The sequence below is a fragment of the Scyliorhinus torazame genome, chromosome 17 (assembly GCF_047496885.1).
Source record: "Scyliorhinus torazame isolate Kashiwa2021f chromosome 17, sScyTor2.1, whole genome shotgun sequence".
NCBI lineage: Eukaryota > Metazoa > Chordata > Chondrichthyes > Carcharhiniformes > Scyliorhinidae > Scyliorhinus > Scyliorhinus torazame.
In genome coordinates, this window is record NC_092723.1 from 127,942,519 (window position 1) to 127,961,446 (window position 18,928).

The 18,928-nt window shown below is 46.6% G+C and overlaps 1 protein-coding gene across 1 annotated transcript in view; it reads left to right on the plus strand.

Annotated features, from left to right (window-relative positions):
• LOC140394131 (protein NATD1-like) overlaps nt 1–18,928 on the plus strand; it is a 46,910-nt gene that overhangs the window by 11,826 nt on the left and 16,156 nt on the right. The window contains exon 2 of the mRNA XM_072481009.1: nt 13,127–13,245. Within this exon, the coding sequence (XP_072337110.1) occupies nt 13,127–13,245 (119 nt within the window). The remainder of the gene's footprint in view (nt 1–13,126; nt 13,246–18,928) is intronic.

Consider the following 18,928-nt stretch of genomic DNA (forward strand, 5'->3'; position numbering starts at 1 on the left):
GCACAGTGTCTAGGAAGTTCAAAGCCAATACAATATCCTGGGGCTCTGGTGGTGGTGGAATGCTCTTCAGCAGAGGGAGACGACTCAATGAATCTGTATTGGCAATCTGCGTTCTGGGCCAGAGCTTGAAGGGATAACTGCAGGCCGCTAGCAGCAAGGCCCTAAGTTGTACCCTTGCCGAGACTATGGGCAGTGTGGACTTGTCTTCTCTTAAAGTCCCAGTAGTGACTTATGGTCCATAACTATGTCAAATTGCCGTCCTTAACACATACAGTTGGAATTTCTGCACACCATGGTGAAATCCTAGGTACGTCACTTCTGAGAACTGGAAAGTGCACTTTTCCCATTTAAGGTAGACCTCTGTGTCCCAAAACTTCTTTAATACTTCCTCTAGGCAGGACATGTGCTCTTCAGGGGTGATGTCGGTGAGTTAAATGTCGTCAAGGTTGACCATTACCATGGGAATTCCCTGGAGCAGATTGTCTGGAAAATAGCGCAGGTTGAAGTGATAGGTAGTCTTGTGTACTGAAAGAGCCCTTTGGGTGTATTTATTATGGCAAACTTCGGAGATTCTTCATCCAATTCTAGTTGCAGGTAAGCATGACTAAGATCCAATTTTGAGTAGGTAAGGCCCCCTGCAAACTTAGTGTAGAGGTCCTGCATCCTGGGAATCAGGTACCTATCGTCCTGGGCAGTCTGATTTCTGGTTAGTTTGTAGTCCCTGCAAATTCTTATTGAACGATCTGTGCACTCGGAGGACTGAACCAGTTTGATTATGCCCAACTCTTCTAATCTCTTAAACTCAGCTTCAACCTTCTGATGCAGTGCATATGGCACTGGTCTGGCTCCGGAAAACTTGGGTGTCGAGTCCGGATTGATATAGATTTTGGCTTTGGCATCTTTGATCCAGCCCAGTTCCTCGTCAAAACGTCTTCATCGCTTTATGACATTTTGGAAGACGCCATTGGATATTTAAAAAATTTCCAGCCAATTGAGCCTAATCTTCTGTACCCAGTTTCTCCCCATCCTGTTGGGTCAAGGCGGCACAGCGGCGCAGTGGTTAGCACTGCTGCCTATAGCGCTGGGGATCCGGATTCGATCCCGGCCCGGGTCACTGTCTGTGTGGAGTTTGCACACTGTCCCCGTGTCTGTGTGGGTCTCACCCCCACAACCCAAAGATGTGCAGGGTAGGTGGATTGGCAATGCCAAATTGCCCCTTAATTAGAAAAAAATAATAGGGTAGTCTAAATTTATTTTTTTAAAAGGTTGGGTCTGTGCCCTTCTAGAACAACCAGGGGCAGATTAGCCTCCTGCCCTTTGTACGCCACTGGTGTGTTGATGGTTCCAAGGATTGTCAAGGTTCCCCAGTGTATGTATGTAGAAAGCTTGTCTGTGGTGCTGTTCAAACTTAGAGGCTGAGTTCCAGCACGGATATGTTGGAAAGTCTGCTCTCCCACTACACTCACTGAAGATCCGATGTCAACTTCCATTTTTAGGGGTTTGCTGTTTACCCTCAAGTCAATTTCAATCAGGGCGGTCTTATTCAATTGGCCTGTATTCAACCGATACATTGCATGGTCTCCTTCAGAGCTCTTCTCCACTGTGTTCAGTGGTGCTGTGGACTGCTGCTGCTGTTGTTGTTTTATTTTGCATTGGCGCGCTTTGCCTCGCACAGCAACTTGCTTGAATGTGCCCCCTGCGGTAGCATCGGAAGCACACAAACCCCCCAAACCTGACAGGTCTCCAGTGGATGGGCTCACCCTCAATGATGGCAGTCCACCTCTGACTTGGGCTGACGCCCGTCTTTTCCCTGGTCTTTTTAACTCTGGTCCAGTCCCGTGGTTCTCTGCTGTGCCTATTGATCCCGCCATGCAACTCATGGCCATACTGCCCAACGATTCATTGACCTCTCCTTCAGTCACACTTTGGAGCTCAGTGGCGTCTTTCTCGGTGCACTCCATCGCCAGAACTATCTCGATCATTTTTTCCAACTTTATAGTGGTTTCAGCCAGAAGCTTCTTCTGGATATAAGGTTATGGATCCCACAATCCAGGTGGCCACGCAACATGTCCCTAAGCGCGGTCCCAAACACGCAGTGCTCAGCAAGCTGGCGAAGCCTGACTGTGAAAGCTGAGATAGACTCTTAATGGTCCCTCGTTGCAGAGTTACCGTTCTAACTTTGGAGATTAATCGAGGGCCTTGGGTTGAAGTTTTCTTTGGTCAATTTTACTATTTGGTCAAAGGTCCTTGAGTCAGGTGTCTTCAGGGACATGAGGATCCTAATTAAATTATACGTTTGACATTAGGCGAGACCAGACGGAAATGGGCGGGATGAATTGGGGACAGAAGTTGGTTGGGGATTCCGGAGCGAAGCGCTGAGCAGGGCCAACTCCATCTCCTCCTACGCAAGGCTCAGCCTCATGCAGTTCAAAGTGGTGCACAGAGTACACCTAACCAGAACCCGAATGGACAGATTCTCCCGGAGGAGGAGGACAAATGTGAACGGTGCCAGAGAGGCCCGGGCAACCACACCCACTTGTTTTGGGCCTGCTCCAAGCTTGCTAGGTTCTGGACAGCCTTCTCCGAGGCAATGTCCAAGGTTGTGGGGGTGAGGGTGGAGCCGTGCCCAAAAGTGGCAATCTTCGAGGTATCCGAGCAGCCAGAGCTACACATGGGGAAGAGGGCTAACGCCCTTGCTTTCGCTTCCCTAATCGCAGGCCGGAGAATCCTGCTCAGCGGGCGATCAGCAGCACCACCCACAGCTGCAGACTGGCTGGCAGACCTGCCGGAATTTCTCCATTTGGAGAAGATCAAATACACCATCGAGGGTCGGAAAAAGGCTTCCGTAAAGCATGGGGGCAATTTGTCAGCCTGTTCCAGGCCCTGTTCGAGGCCAACAATAGCTAGAAAGGAAGAAAACATTAAAAAAATTAGTAGAGGATTGACAGGAATTCACAATCCAGAGGGAGGGGGGTGGGAAAGGAGGAGGGAACCTGAGGGGAACAAAGGAAACAAGGAGGGGGGGGAGGGGAGAGCATAAGTAAAGGGGGGCACATCCCCCAAGCGAACAGGGAGGATACCGGGGGGGGTGGGGGCGGGAAGGGAAGAGGATAACGCGTTGAGACAGACAGTGATAAAATGTAAATAGGTACAAAAGGAACTGATGTACTGTACAATAACGTTCACAAAATGCAACTGTACATAAAGTCACACATAGCAATAAAAATATTTTTGAAAACATAAATTATACGTTTAGGGCCTGCAATCTGTCAGAAATACCCCATTGTTTATCCTCGCCTGTGATCTCGTTCGCATTAAAAAATATAGAACAAAGAAATGTACAGCACAGGAACAGGCCCTTCGGCCCTCCAAGCCCGTGCCGACCATGCTGCCCGACTAAACTACAATCTTCTACACTTCCTGGGTCCGTATCCCTCTATTCCCATCCTATTCATGTATAGTGGAGCAGTTCAATGTACTGACTCCCATCCGCAGCCCTTTGGTCAAACGGATCTGGTTTACAGATGATGGGCATTTCCACTCACGGTTTAATGTTTCCTGGCTCTCATTGGAGCTTCTTTCCTTTCTCAACCCCTCCTTCTTTCACACCTTCAATTCACGACGTCTGTCGGCTGCGATCGAAGCTTTTATCTCGTCGCTACTGGTGGCCTGAGACAAACACTGGAGGCTCCCAGTAGTTAACAAGTGGGTTTACTGATGGAAGGCAAAGGCAGATAAGTAACAGTCACAGAGCACTGTCCAACAGATGTAATCACTTCAGCTACAGGGTCCACATTGCCCGGGGTCCTGCTCCCAGTGAGATATTTTATATTGAGAAATCGAGGCTGAAGCACTGTCCCTTCTTGAGGTAGAAGCTCAAGGGTTCAAGTCCCATCCCAAGACTTAAGCACGGAATCCAGGCTGGTGCTCGAGCGCTGAGGGAGTCGGCACTGGTAGCGGTGTTTACCTGTGTGTATGTCCTGCTCAGGTAGATGTAAATGATCATGCGCCACCATTTTGAAGAAGAGCCAGGGGATTCTGACCAATATTGATCGCTGAACCAAAACACTAAGAACAAAGTGTCTGGGATGCACTATCAATTACGACGAGCCAAGAGTAGAGACCAATCGAGGCTTTATTGAGCAGAGGTGTGTGGCCTCCTGCAGTTGCTACCAGAATGGGAGCAGCTCAGTGTGCACCCACATTTATACTCCGCCTACTGGGCGGAGGCAGCAGGCAGGGATCTAGCCCCGTACCTGTAGTACAGGAGCCTTACCGTATTACCTGTAATAACAACTATTATACAATCAGTGGTGACTACCACAGTCTGCTCATTTAACTCCTTGCTGTTTGTGGGAGCTTGCTGTGTACAGTTTGGCTGCTGGATTTCCTGCATTATAACCGTGAGTACGCTTCACAAAAGTACCTAATTGGCTGGAAAGCACTTTGAGATGGCCTGAGGTCAATGAAATATTGTGTATAAATACAATTCTTTTTCATCTTTGAAAAGCTAAAACTCAGAATGCAAAAGAACTGCAGCAGTGTCTAAAGTAATGGGCCAGATCAGAAATGAATGGACTGGCTGTGAGGTGTGCTTGCACACCTCTAGCATCCTGGGGGTGCTGAGGGCTTCCTCCGTTTTGAGATTTCAAAGTGTTTTATAAAGATTGTGTTAATGATGGGTTAGTAGATCATTGAAGTTCCCTATTCATTGAATCACAGAATCCCTACAGTGTAGAAGGACCGGCCCTTTGAAAGACCACCCTACCCTGTGCCCAATTTTCCCCGTCCTATTCCTGCAATCCCACCCTATTGGTCAGAAGTAGAGCTGCAGGCACCAGACTGCCTTCCCGCCCTCATGGTGGTAGAAACGGTGGATTGAGAAAGTCATTTAAAACAATCTTGCAAGTTGTTCTGTCAGGCTGAAGTTAGCAACTGCATTTCCAGCCCGACTTTCAAAATGGGTAGAGTCACTTTGCTGCATTGGGGGTGCATCTTCCTGATCAGGAACAAAGTATTGTTCAAGCCCTGTAACAGAGATTGTCAAATCACTGAATATTGATTGAAAGAAAGAAAAATACATGGACTTTATAGTGCATTTCACAAGCTCAACACTTTACGAAGTGTTTTATATTCAATGAAGTCCTTTAGAATGTCATCACTGTTGTAATTGAGGAAAAGCAGCAGCCAATCTGCAAACAGCAAGTTCCCACAAACAACAAATAACCAAATAACATGGGGTTTTATTTTGTGTAGATGAGGGATGAATATTAGCGTGTTCCCTAGGGAGAACTTCTGTTCTGTTCTTCAAAATAGTGCAATGGAATCCATTAGGCTCACTTAGAGCGCAAATGATTTAATGCCTCATGGCACCTCTGATAGTGCAGCGCTCACCTGGTACTGCACGAGGAGTGTCAACCTGGATTGCATCCTTGGGTTTCTGGAGTGAGACTTGCACCCGTGAACTTGGGACTTGAGAGAGCTACCAATAGAGCCAGAGCTGGCCCACAGTGCACTATCCTGCAGTGTCATTGGGTATTGATCACAGCAAGAACTCTGGCTGATTTTGCCTCCTCTCCCTCTAAATTCAGGGGCAGTGAGGCAGATTGTAGCATCCTCACCATTATTACCATCCGAGCAAGTAAACATTGATTAGAGATCCAAGCTCGGATCCTACAAATGTTTTTTCAAAAATTCCAATTAAGGGGAAATTTAGCTTGGCCAATCCACCTACCCTGCACATCTTTGGGTTGTGGGGGTGAGACCCACGCAGACATGGGGAGAATGTGCAAAATCCACATGGTCAGTGACCCGTGGTTGGGATCGAACCCGGGTCCCCAGCGACGTGAGGCAGCAGGGCTAACCACTGTGCCACCATGCCACCGTTGCAAGTGTATGTTTGAGTAACTGATCCCTGCTTTAGCTGTGCATCAGGGAAACTCTCCACTGGGTAGTTGAATGGTTGATGACTTCTATCTTTCTATCTTTGTGTGTGCGTGTAAAAATGTGATATATCATCTATAATATAACAATAAAATAACCTGCAGCAACTTTAGTCCAAAGTGTGACCAGCTCAAAAGTGCCGTGGTTGGCACTGTTGCCTCACAGTGCCAGGGACCGAGGTCCAATTCCAACTTTGGTTTACTGTGTGGAGTTTGCACATTTCCCCCATGTCTGCGTGGGTTTCCTCTGGGTGCTCCAGTTTCCTCCCACAGTCCAAAGATGTGCAGATTAGGTGGATTGGCCATGTTAAAATTGCCCCTTAGTATCCAAATATGCCCAGGCTGATTGGGCTTGTGAGGATAAGGCGAGGGAGGGTACTCTTTTGGAGGGTCAGCGCAGGCTTGATGGGCCGAATGGCCTCCTTCTGAGCTGTCGGGATTCAATGGATTCTTTCTATGGAGACTGTTGGAGGTTTTACACAAGTGGAATCTGAGGTTTACCACATTTGGGTTTCTTTCACAGGAATATGTCATAGATTGTAAAACAACTGACTAGGAAGCCAGAGCTAAGGGAAGGGGGTACCATCAGCACATGGAAGCTGGACCTTGTGTGTCGCTGCACCTGCCCAGACCCAGTCTCAGGAGGATGGACAGTTCCTTTTCCAATCGTTCACTGAAACTGTCCATCTTTCCCTCAGACACGTGGAGCTCACAGTTCCATATCTATGATGCGCTCATATGTAATTATAATTTGTAAGTAATAATTTCATTGTTTTAGTTCTAAATGTGACTGAGCATCCAAAATTAACAACCAACTTGCATTCTCCGATATTTTGGTTTCCACAGTATAAGGGAAAAATTACTGGATTAAATGGTAATGATGGAGGATGACAGATTAGTGTGAAATACCATGACAGCTGATCTCCTGCTAGGACTAGCTACAAGCAGTAGTAGCGGTTCAGAGATGGGGTGGAAAGACTCAAAAAAAAAAGATGAAGAACTTGCATTTATCCAGGACCTTGCTTGTCCCAAAGTATTAATTCTGAAACGTAGGGCTGGATTTTTTGGCCCTTTCCGCTGGCGGGATCGTCCCATCCCGCTGACTGCAACCCCCTGCCATGGGTTCCCTGGCAGCGGAGGGTGTGAACAATGGGAAATCCCGTTGACAATGGTAGGACTGGAAGACCGTGCCGCCGTTCAATGGCAGATTGCCTCCACTGCCCTGCGGGGGTGGGGGGCAGGGCAGGAAATCCCACCGTTGTAAGATTTCCGCAAACGTTTGTTTTTCCCAAATGTTGTTCCCAAACCTGCAGCCTTCGTCACCCAGAGGAGCAAGAACATCAGGTGCATGTGAACACCAACGCCTCCAGATTCCTCTTCAACTCGCATGCCATCCGAATCTGACACTGAGCACTCTTCTTTCATGTTGAGAGCACACCTAGTGTACTGTGAATAACCTTAGTCTCCTTCTCTAAGGGAGGACATACTTGTCTCAAGTGAATTGCAATGATGATTCTAAACTGATTTCTGGGATAAAGGGATTGTCCCACATGGAGAGATTGACGAGTCGAGTTGTGTATTCTCTAGAGTCAAAATGAATGAGAGGTGACCTCACTTGAACATAATATTCTTTTTTTTTTTTTAAATATTTTTATTAAGGTTTTTTAACAACGCAATTTTTTCCCCTTACAAACAATAACCCCCCCCCCCCCCCCCCGTAACAAAATAACGCAAATTCTCCCTGAGCAAGATATATACAAGGCAAGATGGTATATTTACATAGCTTTATACACTGGCTCTTGGCCGCGCGTACCGTTTCCCCCCACCCTCCATGCTATCTCCCGCTCGTCCATCCCCTCAGACAGTCTCTGGAACATAAAACTCTTAAGGGACACACCAGGGAGAATGTTTCCCCTGGCTGGGAAACCCAGAACTAGGGTTCAAAGTCTCAGAATATAGGGCTGACCACTTAGGAATGAGATGAGAAATATCAACGTTCAAAGGGTAGGAATTTTCGACTTCAGAGGACTGTAGATACTCAGTGGTTAAGTAGATTTAAGACTAAGCTTGATACAATTTTCGATTGTTATCTGTAAATTATCAGACACTTCAACAAGTTTATTAGCAAAATGTTTTACCCAGGTGCCTTTATTTGCAAGATGAATAAAGGACAAAATACAGGTTCACGAAGCACAGACTATGCAGTTATCGATGTAACATCGCACGTCTTTATCTATGTCTGGCCATCAGCACAATCCCTTAATCCATTCTCCCGTGACTCCTGCCCGTTGATGGCCCTGGACATTGAGGTGCTGATAAATAATTTGGCAAGACGAGCTTCAGATCCACATGGATTGGTTGTGCTCGCCCAACTGGACTGGGTCTAACCACCCAGAAACTGCCACGAATTGTGTCCACAGGTGACTGGGGTGTCCTGTCGGGTGTTCCCCTTTCTTTTGCCAACACTTATTCACGCCATCCCTGGGTCCCCTCTATCATATCCCACTCCAGTCAAAATTGCCACCTGCATCTCTTCAAATGTCCCCCCCCCCGTCCCTCCCCGGCTATATTTTGGAGATTGGGTAAGGCGGAGCGTATCATTGGGTTTAAGCACATTAATATCAGTTTTACCTCCTCTACATCATCTAACCCATGCAAAACCTTCTGTTAGTTTGAGCTCACAAAAGAATACATTTGGATCTGCTGTTGGCTTAATCACCTCCACTGTCTTGCCGATGTCAGTTAATTGCACTATGGTGTATGGAGTCACATCAGTTAGCATTCTGGCTAGTGGTGACCTGGTTCATAGGGGCGAAGGAATTTCCTGGGGGTGCTGTTGCCTTTTCTTTCCTATACTCTTTTCTCTGTCCTTTTTGTGGCTCTGTTCCAATTATGGCAATCAGTGAATTTGCCCTTCTTTCTATGCTATTTATGTCCTAATGCTTAGCGTCGCCAGGTATCAAATGATACCACCACAAGTTTCGACCGGCTATCGATCAAAGAGCCAAACACCAGTTAGTTAGTTCAAGGTCAAGGGTACTTTATTTACACACAATTAGTTATGCAACATAAACACTCCTAGTTAATTACACCTATCGAATAAGACAACCTGTACTTGACTTCAGGCACCCGGCTTAGGTCAGAGAAACAGTGGCCGCTGTTCGATTCTGGATCTATCGAGTCCGAAGGAGTAACTGCTGCTCAGCTAGGCTCGTCCGTCTGGTAGCGAGCGTTGAACTTGGACTTGCTTCTGGTGGTGCTGCAATTGGAAATGGCCGTGGCCGGGGTACCAGGACCAAGAGAGAGCGAACATGTGGCGGACTCTTCTTCTTATACTTAGGGGTTTTCACGCTCTTTTGGGATGTCCTCCGGTTTGGGCCCCACTAATTGGGTGATCCCTGATCACTCCATTCGATTCCTAACCAATAAGTGGGTGGGGATCTGGATGGCTGGGCGTGTCCCAAGCGGTCACTGACCCCGTTGTTTGCGTTTCCCTTAAACAGGGAGTGGCGCCGAAATGCCTGTGACTGTACCGGTTGCTCGAGTACCAGTCCTTTGTTTTGGTGAAGATGGGCCATCAAATGTTAATCGGCCCCATTACAATGCTAATTGGACGGAGTTTCGATACCGTCTGGACTTCTTGCTTACAAATATGCATTTCAGGCTCTGAGCCTGCCTGAGTCCTGGCTTGTCCATTTTACCCGCTCGGCTGTGCGAGTTTCTCTGTACCTAGTTGTAAGTGGCCATTCCAGATGGCTACGGTGCCACCCATTATCAGAATCGGCATAATCGCAGACTTCCTCCTCTATCACTTCCTACTCTGCCCCTGGGTCACTACCCACTGATTCTGTTGTCAAGGAACGTCCTTTTTGTTTTACAGACAATTGTGATTATAATTTTCCAATGTCACGCAGGCACTTTAAATGGTCTGCTGTGAGGCTCTATTCTCTTTCCCTACCTGGTGCGGGACCTTTACTGCAGCCTCCTGATTGCTGCATTTCTCTTTTAATTCCTCTGCTGTGTGTTGTGCTGCGTCGTGACCCCAGATCGCACACTGCTCTTTCTGATACGCCTTCTCGCATTGCGCCTGAAACTGGCTCATCTGCAGCAGGCTGGCTTGGTTCCTCTGCTCTCACCTCTCCTCTCACCTCTCTAACTCACTTTTCAGCTTCTCGATCTGCTCGCTACAGTCACCTACTTCCTTTTTATATTTTAAACTCTCCACCTCTCTCCCACGGAGCTGTTCCACACGACTAACGATCGCAACCGCTCTACTTATCTTGGAAGCCCATCTGTCCAACTCTTTATGGACGTGGTCGCAACAATTTTTCCCTTCGGATCCCAGATCTGATATCAGTGCCCTACCCAATTCTACCCATTTGAACCATTTCTTGTTGAAGTATCTCCTAAGAGTTTCTTCCCATTTGGCACGGATTGCCATTTCTATCTCTTTCTCTCTCTCTCCCTAGGGTTTGCACGGGTGTGTGGGAATTGACCGGGGTAGGGGGTCCAGCTTTCACTGAATTCCTTCCCACAGAGTTTACCCAGCTCCCTCAATTATCCTCGTTCTGACTCCGTAGTTTGGTCACCTCATGTTACAGACACCTGGGGCGGAATTCTCCCGCAATTGGCGAAATGGGCCGACGCCGGCGCCAAGAACGGCGCAAACCACTCCAGCGTCGGGCCAACCTGAAGTTGTGGAATTCTCCGCATTTCCAGAGGCTAGGCCGGCGCTGAAGGGGCTGGCGCCGCGCCAACCAACGGTGAAGGGCTGGCGTGAGTTGGCACATGTGCAGAACCGCCGGCATGGTTCTGCGTTGTGCAGACTGGCCGGCGTGTTCCAGCGCATGCGCAGCGTGGTTCTGCTCCGCGTCAGCCATGGCTGAGCCCTACAGAGGCGGATGCGGAAGGAAGAAGTGCCCCCACGGCACAAGCCCGCCCGCAGATCGGTGGGCCGCGAGGGCCGGATCCCCCCCCCCCAAGGACCTCAGTAGCCGGCCTACAAGCCAGGTCCCACCGTGTGGGACCATGTCCATTTCACGCCGGCGGGACTGGCCAGGAACCGACTGCCGCTCGGTCCATCGGGGCCCGGAGAATAGCCAGGGAGGCCGCTGCCAACGGCCCCCGACCGGCGCGGCGTGATCCCTGCCCCCACCCGAAAACCGGCACTGGAGAATATGGCAGTGGGCATCAGAGCGGCAGGGCGCAATTCACGCCGCCCCGGGCGATTCTCCGACCCAGCGGGGGGTCGGAGAATGCCGCCCGTGGTTTATGGCCCAATTTACTGGTCAGATGCCTGTACTCTGTCTGTCCACATGAATCCTGGCCAACCATGTGGGGCAACTTCCCTCTTAGTTCAGGCGCAGGCTGGATGTTGGAGAATACAAGGTTGGTGAGTTTGAATTCGGGGCAACTAGGGCACTTCTTATTGAAACCCACCCAGGGACTCCCTTGTTGTCTGTAAATTATCGACCAGTTTATTAGTAAAACGTTTGACCCAGATGCTGTTATTTGCGAAATGAACAAAGGACAGACACAGGTTCACTATTCAAGCCAAATTTATTCACAATCACAATAAAACAGTTATCCTCCCGAAATGCCCAAATATAGTTTGCCCAGGATTTTAATACGACCCGTGCCAATGAACTTGATTGAGCTGTGGGTCCAATACTCTGAGCCTCAGTCATCTTGCGCCCTTGTCTTGGGTGGTCTCACTCTCCTCTTCCATCCATTCTCTGGCCCGAGGTTGAGTCTTCTCTGTTGCCTCTGTGTCGAGTCTTTGCAGGGGAGGGTCTCTGGATGTCTCTTTCTCATCCCACTCTTTGCGCCCTTCCAGAAGCTTCTCTGGTCCTCAGCCAATAAGGTCACTGGGCGGGGGTTACAATACCCAATTGAGATGCTGATTGCAACTTTGCAGAACACCAGGAATTCCACCCCTCCCCAGGGGTCCATCCTCAGATTCCTTGTCTGCACGTAATCATATAAAGATAATGGAGAGAAATCTCGGTGCCAGAAAATCTGGCTTCATCTGGAGAATCCACAGCAATTGATCCATTTGAATGGGGCTGATTATCTCCTGATGTCTACAGGACAAGCCCAGACTTGCCCCAGTCTATCTCTGCCCAGTGTATTTGAATTTGGCTGTTTGGCTTCCTATCAGGCCTGTCTGTGGTTCTGACTGTGGCTCTCATTTAAAGTGTCCAATTCTGTATCGTGCCTAAATTTCAGGCCATTGGCCATTTTACCACAAGAAACTAAGGGAATTGAAAGATTGAGGGATGGTGTGAAATGTGAGATCGAGGTAGAAATTCAGCCGTGCTCTTATTGAAGATTAAAGCAGACTCAGAAAGCCAAATGGCCTATGTCTGCTCCTATCATATGTTCCTACATTACAACAGCAACCACATTTGAAGAGCACGTCATTGGCTTTAAAGCACTTTATGATGTCACCAGGCCATGAAAGTTGCTACATAAATGCAAGTCTTTTTTTTCTCTCACTGGGTGAAAATTTTGAAACTCCCAATCTAACAACACTGTCGGATCTCCTCAGCCACACAGGTGCTTAACAGGATTCAAGCCAGTCGGTGAAGTCAAAACTGAGACACAAACCTTTTCTTGCTGAGAGAGTTGATTGGCTTTGTTCAGTGTCAACGTACCTCACCCACACCCAGTGTCTCAGCTATCCCCTATTGACATGAGTTAAAATACCCATCAACTGTTTCCCGTTACAATGTAATTGATGTTAACAACCTTAACAATGTAATTGACAAGTCATTGACACCAGGCTGCAGCAGTTCAAGAATGAGCCCCACCAATATCACCTTATCAAGTGCAATGGGAGATGGATAATAAATGCCAGCCTTCCTAGTGAGACCCATTTTCTGAGAATACTGGTCAACAAAATGATCTTAAAGTGGAAAAACACCCAGAGGCACAACGGTGGATTATTGTTCCTCCAAACCTGGATTGTGCCTGCATAACACTAGGGAACTGATAGATCCAGATCTGGCATAGCTCTTGGGAGTGTTTTGAAATGGTGGGCTAAAAGTGGAGCATGAGAGGCTGTTGGTGCAAAATGAATTGCTCTATACAAAGTGCATATTTTCACCCAATAGTGCGCGTGGCATAAATGCACGAGCGTTGCTGACCATTGTCCATTGCCACCTTGTTTCTTCTTTTTCTAGGTTCACACGAGCGTGCAGTGCTCTTATATGATTATGTTGGAAAGAAAACAATTGATCTGCAGCATACAGAAGTTCCTGATGCCTACAGAGGAAGAGGAATAGCAAAGCTAATGGCTAAGGTATGCGTGTTATTGGAATGGCATCATCACGTCTGAGGCTTGGTTTGCTACTTCACACATTTACTGCAGAAACTGACATGATATAAGCACCTCTGCAAATCTCTGAAGGTGCCAGGACACTGATTAGGCTGTTTATTTTTTTTAGAAAAAGCATTCAGGATCCTTGAAGTTTAAAAATAGAGACTCAAACGAGGAAGTTATGTTATGGATTATGAAAGGCTGTTTTCCCTTGTGGAAGAGACTAGACCGTGGGGAACGACACTGTTTAAAAATAAAGGGTTGACCGTTTAAGACAGAGTTGAGGAGACTTTGTTTCTCTGAGGGTCGTGACTCTTTGGAATTCTCTTTCTCGGAGAGCTGCGGGAGGCTGGTGTTACGTTCTGGTGCTTAGTCGGTAGGGATCATGCACAACAGAACGTCTAGTTCTTGACTAGTTAAATGTTTATTGTTAAATAAATGCTATGAGAAATGTATCAAAAAACTACTAACCATGCTAAATGATCCTAGAGCTACTGCAAGTATGACTAGCCACTATCACTACTATCTCCAGACTCCTCGAAGTACAGAGTCATGTGGTAGTTCTCCTCTGCCACCTGCTGGTTGGAGGTCATATGCATTACTATTTACATGGTTACTTATGCATATCATCACAGCTGGGTCATTGAATATTTTTCAGGCAGCGGTGGATAGATTCTTGACCAACAATTAAGGGCGTCAAAGGTTATCGGGGGTCGGGGGAATGTGAAGTGAGGTCGGAGTCAGATCAGCCATGATCCATTGAATGGTGGAGCGGACTCGAGGGACCGGATGGCCTACTCCTGCTCCTAATTTATATGTTAGACTTTATAGCCCACTGATGATGGCGTCAACTGGACCATTGTGTCTAATTCTGGACACCCACACTTTAGGAAGGGTGACAAGGCCTTGGAGAGAGTGCAAGAAGAGATTTACTAGAGTGGCATGGAGATGAGGAACTCCAGTTCCGTGGAAAGACTGGAGAAGCTGGAATTCATCTAATTGGAGCAGAGAAGGTGAATGGGGGATTTAATAGAGGTGTTCAGAATAATAAAGGCTTTTGATAAGAGTAGATAGGAAAAACGGTTTCCTCTGGCAGGGGTCAGTAACCATTGGACACAGATTTAAAATGATTGGCGCAAAAGCCAGAGGGGAAATAAGTGGTCACACAGTGAATTCTTACGATCTGGAAAAGGTGGTGGAAATAGATTCAATAATAACTTTGACAAAGGAATTAAAGGAACTATTTGCAGAGAAATGGACAAAAAGTGGGGAACGGGACTATTTAGAGAACTCTTGTCAAAGCACTGGCCCAGGCATAATGGGATGAATGGCCTCTATCCATGCTGTACAATTCTATGACACCTGGTTCCTCCTCCGTGCCAATTTTAAACTGGATCCCATCCAAAAAAAGAGAAAGCATTCATTCCCAGGTTAAACCGTCATAAACAGCAGGAAAAGTGAGATGATACTGAGGCAGCTTGTGCAGATCGCTGAGTAAAGATGACCTATTCTTGAAGTATTAAGATTAAGTATTGGTCCTGTTCTTGTTGTCATGACTGTAGTGATCTTTGTAATTGGCTAGTTGAGGCCTCCTGTTGATTGGTGGCAGCATTGTTGCTAAGGTAACCCTTGTTGTTCTGTGTGAGGATTTTCCGAAGCTCATGGCTTAAAGCGAAACATCTGTTGGAGGGTGTTGTGCATTGGCTGTCTTAGATATCTCCATGAAAACTGTATCTCACTGCCTGAGTAGTCGGCCTAAGGCATAAATTTTGTTCTGCTGGATTCATCGCATTTTTTTTCTTTAAAGGAAGGGAGTTTTACTCAAACCAGCAGGTTTATCAACGTGTCACGCGATCTAAGTTAATTGGGAAGGGGAATCCCGGCTGCGTTTCTTACTCCTGATTTATTTACTCCTGACCAATAGTTATTGGTCCCTTAACCCTTAACCTAAAATTACCTAGACCTTGGTGCACAGAGCACAATTCTCAATGTAAGGCTGATAGGAACCCTGGAAGCATTGTGAACTGTGAGGAGATTAGTGTAAAATTTCAAAAGGATGTTGACGGGTTGGTGGAACGGGCGGACAGATGGCAGAAAAATGTAATGTGGAGAAATGTGAAGTGATTGGTTTTGGTCGGAAGAACATAAAGAGACAAGAGAGAATAAAGGCCACATTGCTGAAAGCAGTGCAGGAGCAGAGGGACTGGCACATAACGTACGTAAGTATTGAAAGTGGCAGGACAGGTTAAGAAAGTGGTGAAAAAAGCACATAGTTCCTGGGCTTTATTAATAGGGACATAGAGCAAGACACTTGTATAAGACATTAGTTCAGCCTCAGCTGGAGCATTGTGTTCTGTTCTGGGCACTGCACTCTCGGAGAGATGAGAAGGCATTGGAGAGAGTGCAGGTAAGCTTCCTGAGAATGGTTCCAGAGATGTTATGAAGATAGATTGGAAAAGCTTGGATTGTTTTCCTTGGGGGGGGGGGGGGGGGGGGGAAAGGAGGTTGCGAGGAGATTTGATAGAGGTCATTCGAAATCATGAGGGGTCTGGACAGAGTAGATAGGGAGAAACTGATCCCGCTCGTGAAAGGATCGAGAACGAGAGGGCACAGATTCAGAAGTAATTGGCAAAAAAGGCAATGAAGATAGTGGGCTATGGACAGGTGCAGGAAGGTGGGAATAGAAAGGGCACTTGGGTATTCTTGGGCTGGCATGGACAAGACGGGCCGAATGGCCTCCTTCTGTGCTGTAACTTTTCTATTGTCATGTGAGAGTACCTTTAAGAAATGGGTGCTTAAGAAATGTAACCTTAAGAAATGGGTGTTTATCAGTGATGTCAGAGTGTGGGCGGAGCTGGGCTGTCTGTCAGCTTTATACTTTTGTTTTAGACTGTTTGCTGCAGGGTGTGTTTTAGTTTTGTTTTCAGTGTTGGAGCTGAAGCCAGACCAAGCAGGTGTACTGCTGTTCTCTCTGCCATCCAAAGACTATCTCTTGATCATTTGGTGAATTAAGAATTATAAATGTTCTCAGCAATGAATGTAAACCTAATGTGCTTCTGTTAAAAGGTGTTTCTTTTGTCTTCTGGATGTTTGGGAAGTTATTAAGGATTACTTAGTGTTGTATTTTTTGGGGTTTGTATTTGAATTAATGGTTGCTAAGATGTTAACTATGTTTTAAAAAGGTTAACTTGAGTTCATAGAATAAACATTGTTTTGCTTTAAAAAATACTTTTCTGTTTCTGCTGTACCACACCTGTCGAGTGGGCCATGTGCTCCCCATACCACAATCTATTAAAAGTTGTGGTTCAGATGAACTCCATGATACACTTTGGGGTTCTCTAAATCCTGGCCCGTACCACTATAATGTGAAAAAAAAAATTATCACGCAGCATATGGTTGAGATTCAGAATGTTGCGCCCGAAAGTGTGGTGGAAGCAGGTTCAATTGAGGCATCCAAACGGGAACGTGACTGTTATTTGAAGAGGAAGAATGTGGAGGGTAACAGGGAGAAGGTGGGAGAATGGCACCAAGAGAATTGCTCATTCGGAGAGCCAGGAGAGACACAATGGGCTGAATGGCCTCCCTCCACACTGTAACAATTCTGTGATTACTGCATTGCTGTTTGTGGGAGCTTGCTGTGTGTAAATTGGCTTCTAAATTTCCCAACTTAACAACAGCAATGTCATTTTAAGGAGTACTTCATTGGCTGCCTTGAGGTCATAAAAGATGCATATTCTTGCTATTTTGCCTTGAATGTCGCTTCACCAAGAAGAATTGCCAACTTGTAATGTTAATCACATTCCTTAGAACCCAGTTGAAATTATACCGATGTGTAAGACCACTAGTGTTCCTGCTCCCACATCCTACTGAATAGTTGTACATATTAATGCTCATGTCTTGGGACTGACAAACAGACTTCAATCAATACAACCATTTACACAGAGCTATGAAGGCTCCATTATTAGCAAGGATAGCCATTCATCTGGAACTCATGCCAGGGAAAGTCAATTAACCTTGAATGAGTTGTTGGCGGAGGAGTAATACTTAGCAAGATGCTATTTAACACTGCACTTCAGGACTGAGAAATGAACACGGAATTAATCTCTTACTGTACTCCTACTGTATGTCAGCTGTGGTTCAGTAGGCAGTGCTCCCACATCTGAATCAGAAAGTTGTGGGTATAAGCCCTACTTCAGAGTTTGAGCACAATACCTGGGCTGGCACTCCAGTGCAGTACAAGACAGAGTGCTCCACTGCCGGAGGTACCATCTTTCAGTTGAGATGTTACACTGAGGCCTTGAGTGCCCTTAAAGGAAAGGGGCGAGGTAATTTTTGGAAATTGTATTGAGTGACATTTACTTCAGTCTTTGTATAATCCTGGTGTTCAAGAAGGTTTCAGCTATCCTAGGTAAGACTGGGTTGCAGGAATCTTTGTTGTCTGCCTTTTGCCCATTCCCTTTTTGGAAAGGAAGAATTTGCCTTTATCTAGCAGCTTATCTGGACACTGGCAATGTTTCACAATCAACAAATTACTTTGGAAGTGTGAGTGCTAAGTAGGCAAACATGACAACCAACTGTGTCCATGGCAATCCGACCGATCTCGCAACCTGCAACTGAGGTGAAGAAGCAATTAATTTTGTGAATGGCAATGATTGAGGGAGGAATGTTGGCCAACACAGCAGGGGAATTGCCCCACCTGGTTTTGAATGGTGCCACAAGATCCTTTACAGTCACCTGGGCAGCAAGCCTATGCTCTTACGCACCCCACAACCCCTTCCTTTGCCCCACTATTAGCCTTACCATCAACCATTTAGGTTCTGAGCTGGAAAATCCTCCTCCTCAAACCTCTTCCCCCCCTCTCCTGTCTCCTTTGAGACACTCCTTAAAACCCATCTCTTTGACCAGGTTTTTGATCACCTCTCCTTTCATCCCCCTATGTATTGGACCTGCGTAGCACCTTGGGATGTTTGCTGGAATGAAGGTGCTATATAAATGCAAGTTGGAATTGTTGCTGTCACTATTGTCGTCATTGACCCACTTCCTCCCTTTTTAGCCCAGAGCACTGGAAAATGAACATCACTTATTTCCGACCAGTATAATACATCTCGAGTTAAAGCAAGGTGAAATGGCAAGAAGGTGAAAAAGGCATTCTCAGCAAACAGTGGTCAAAGGAAAACATTCAGGAATTACTTGGAAAAAGTGGAAAAAGTCCATAACAAAGCCAAAGGCTGTGAAATTCTTAAATGGTTTAACCTGGCTGGGGATATATTGCTGCAATTTGCAGCTTGTTTGTTGCACGTTCATAGAATTCCCTGAAGGCTTTGCAAAACCCAAGCCAGCGTTCTGCTGGCCTTCAGCAGCAAACGTAAAGCAATGTAGGTTTATGTAATGGCAGCAGTCCAGAAACCTGGGCTATGAAATAAATGCTCTTTATTAAGCACAATCAACTGATGTGTGTGTCTGTCTGTGTGTCTCTGTCTGAATCTGTGTGTGTGGTGTTGTCTGTGTGTATGTGTGTGTGTGTGGCTGTATGTCTGCCTGTCTGTGCATGCTTGCCTATGTGTATCTCTGTGTGCCTGTGTGAGAGACTGGCAGAGGAGGTTGAGGGAAATAACTTGAAGCTCTTGTTTATTGACTGACAAGTTGCCCATTCAGGTTTTAGAAT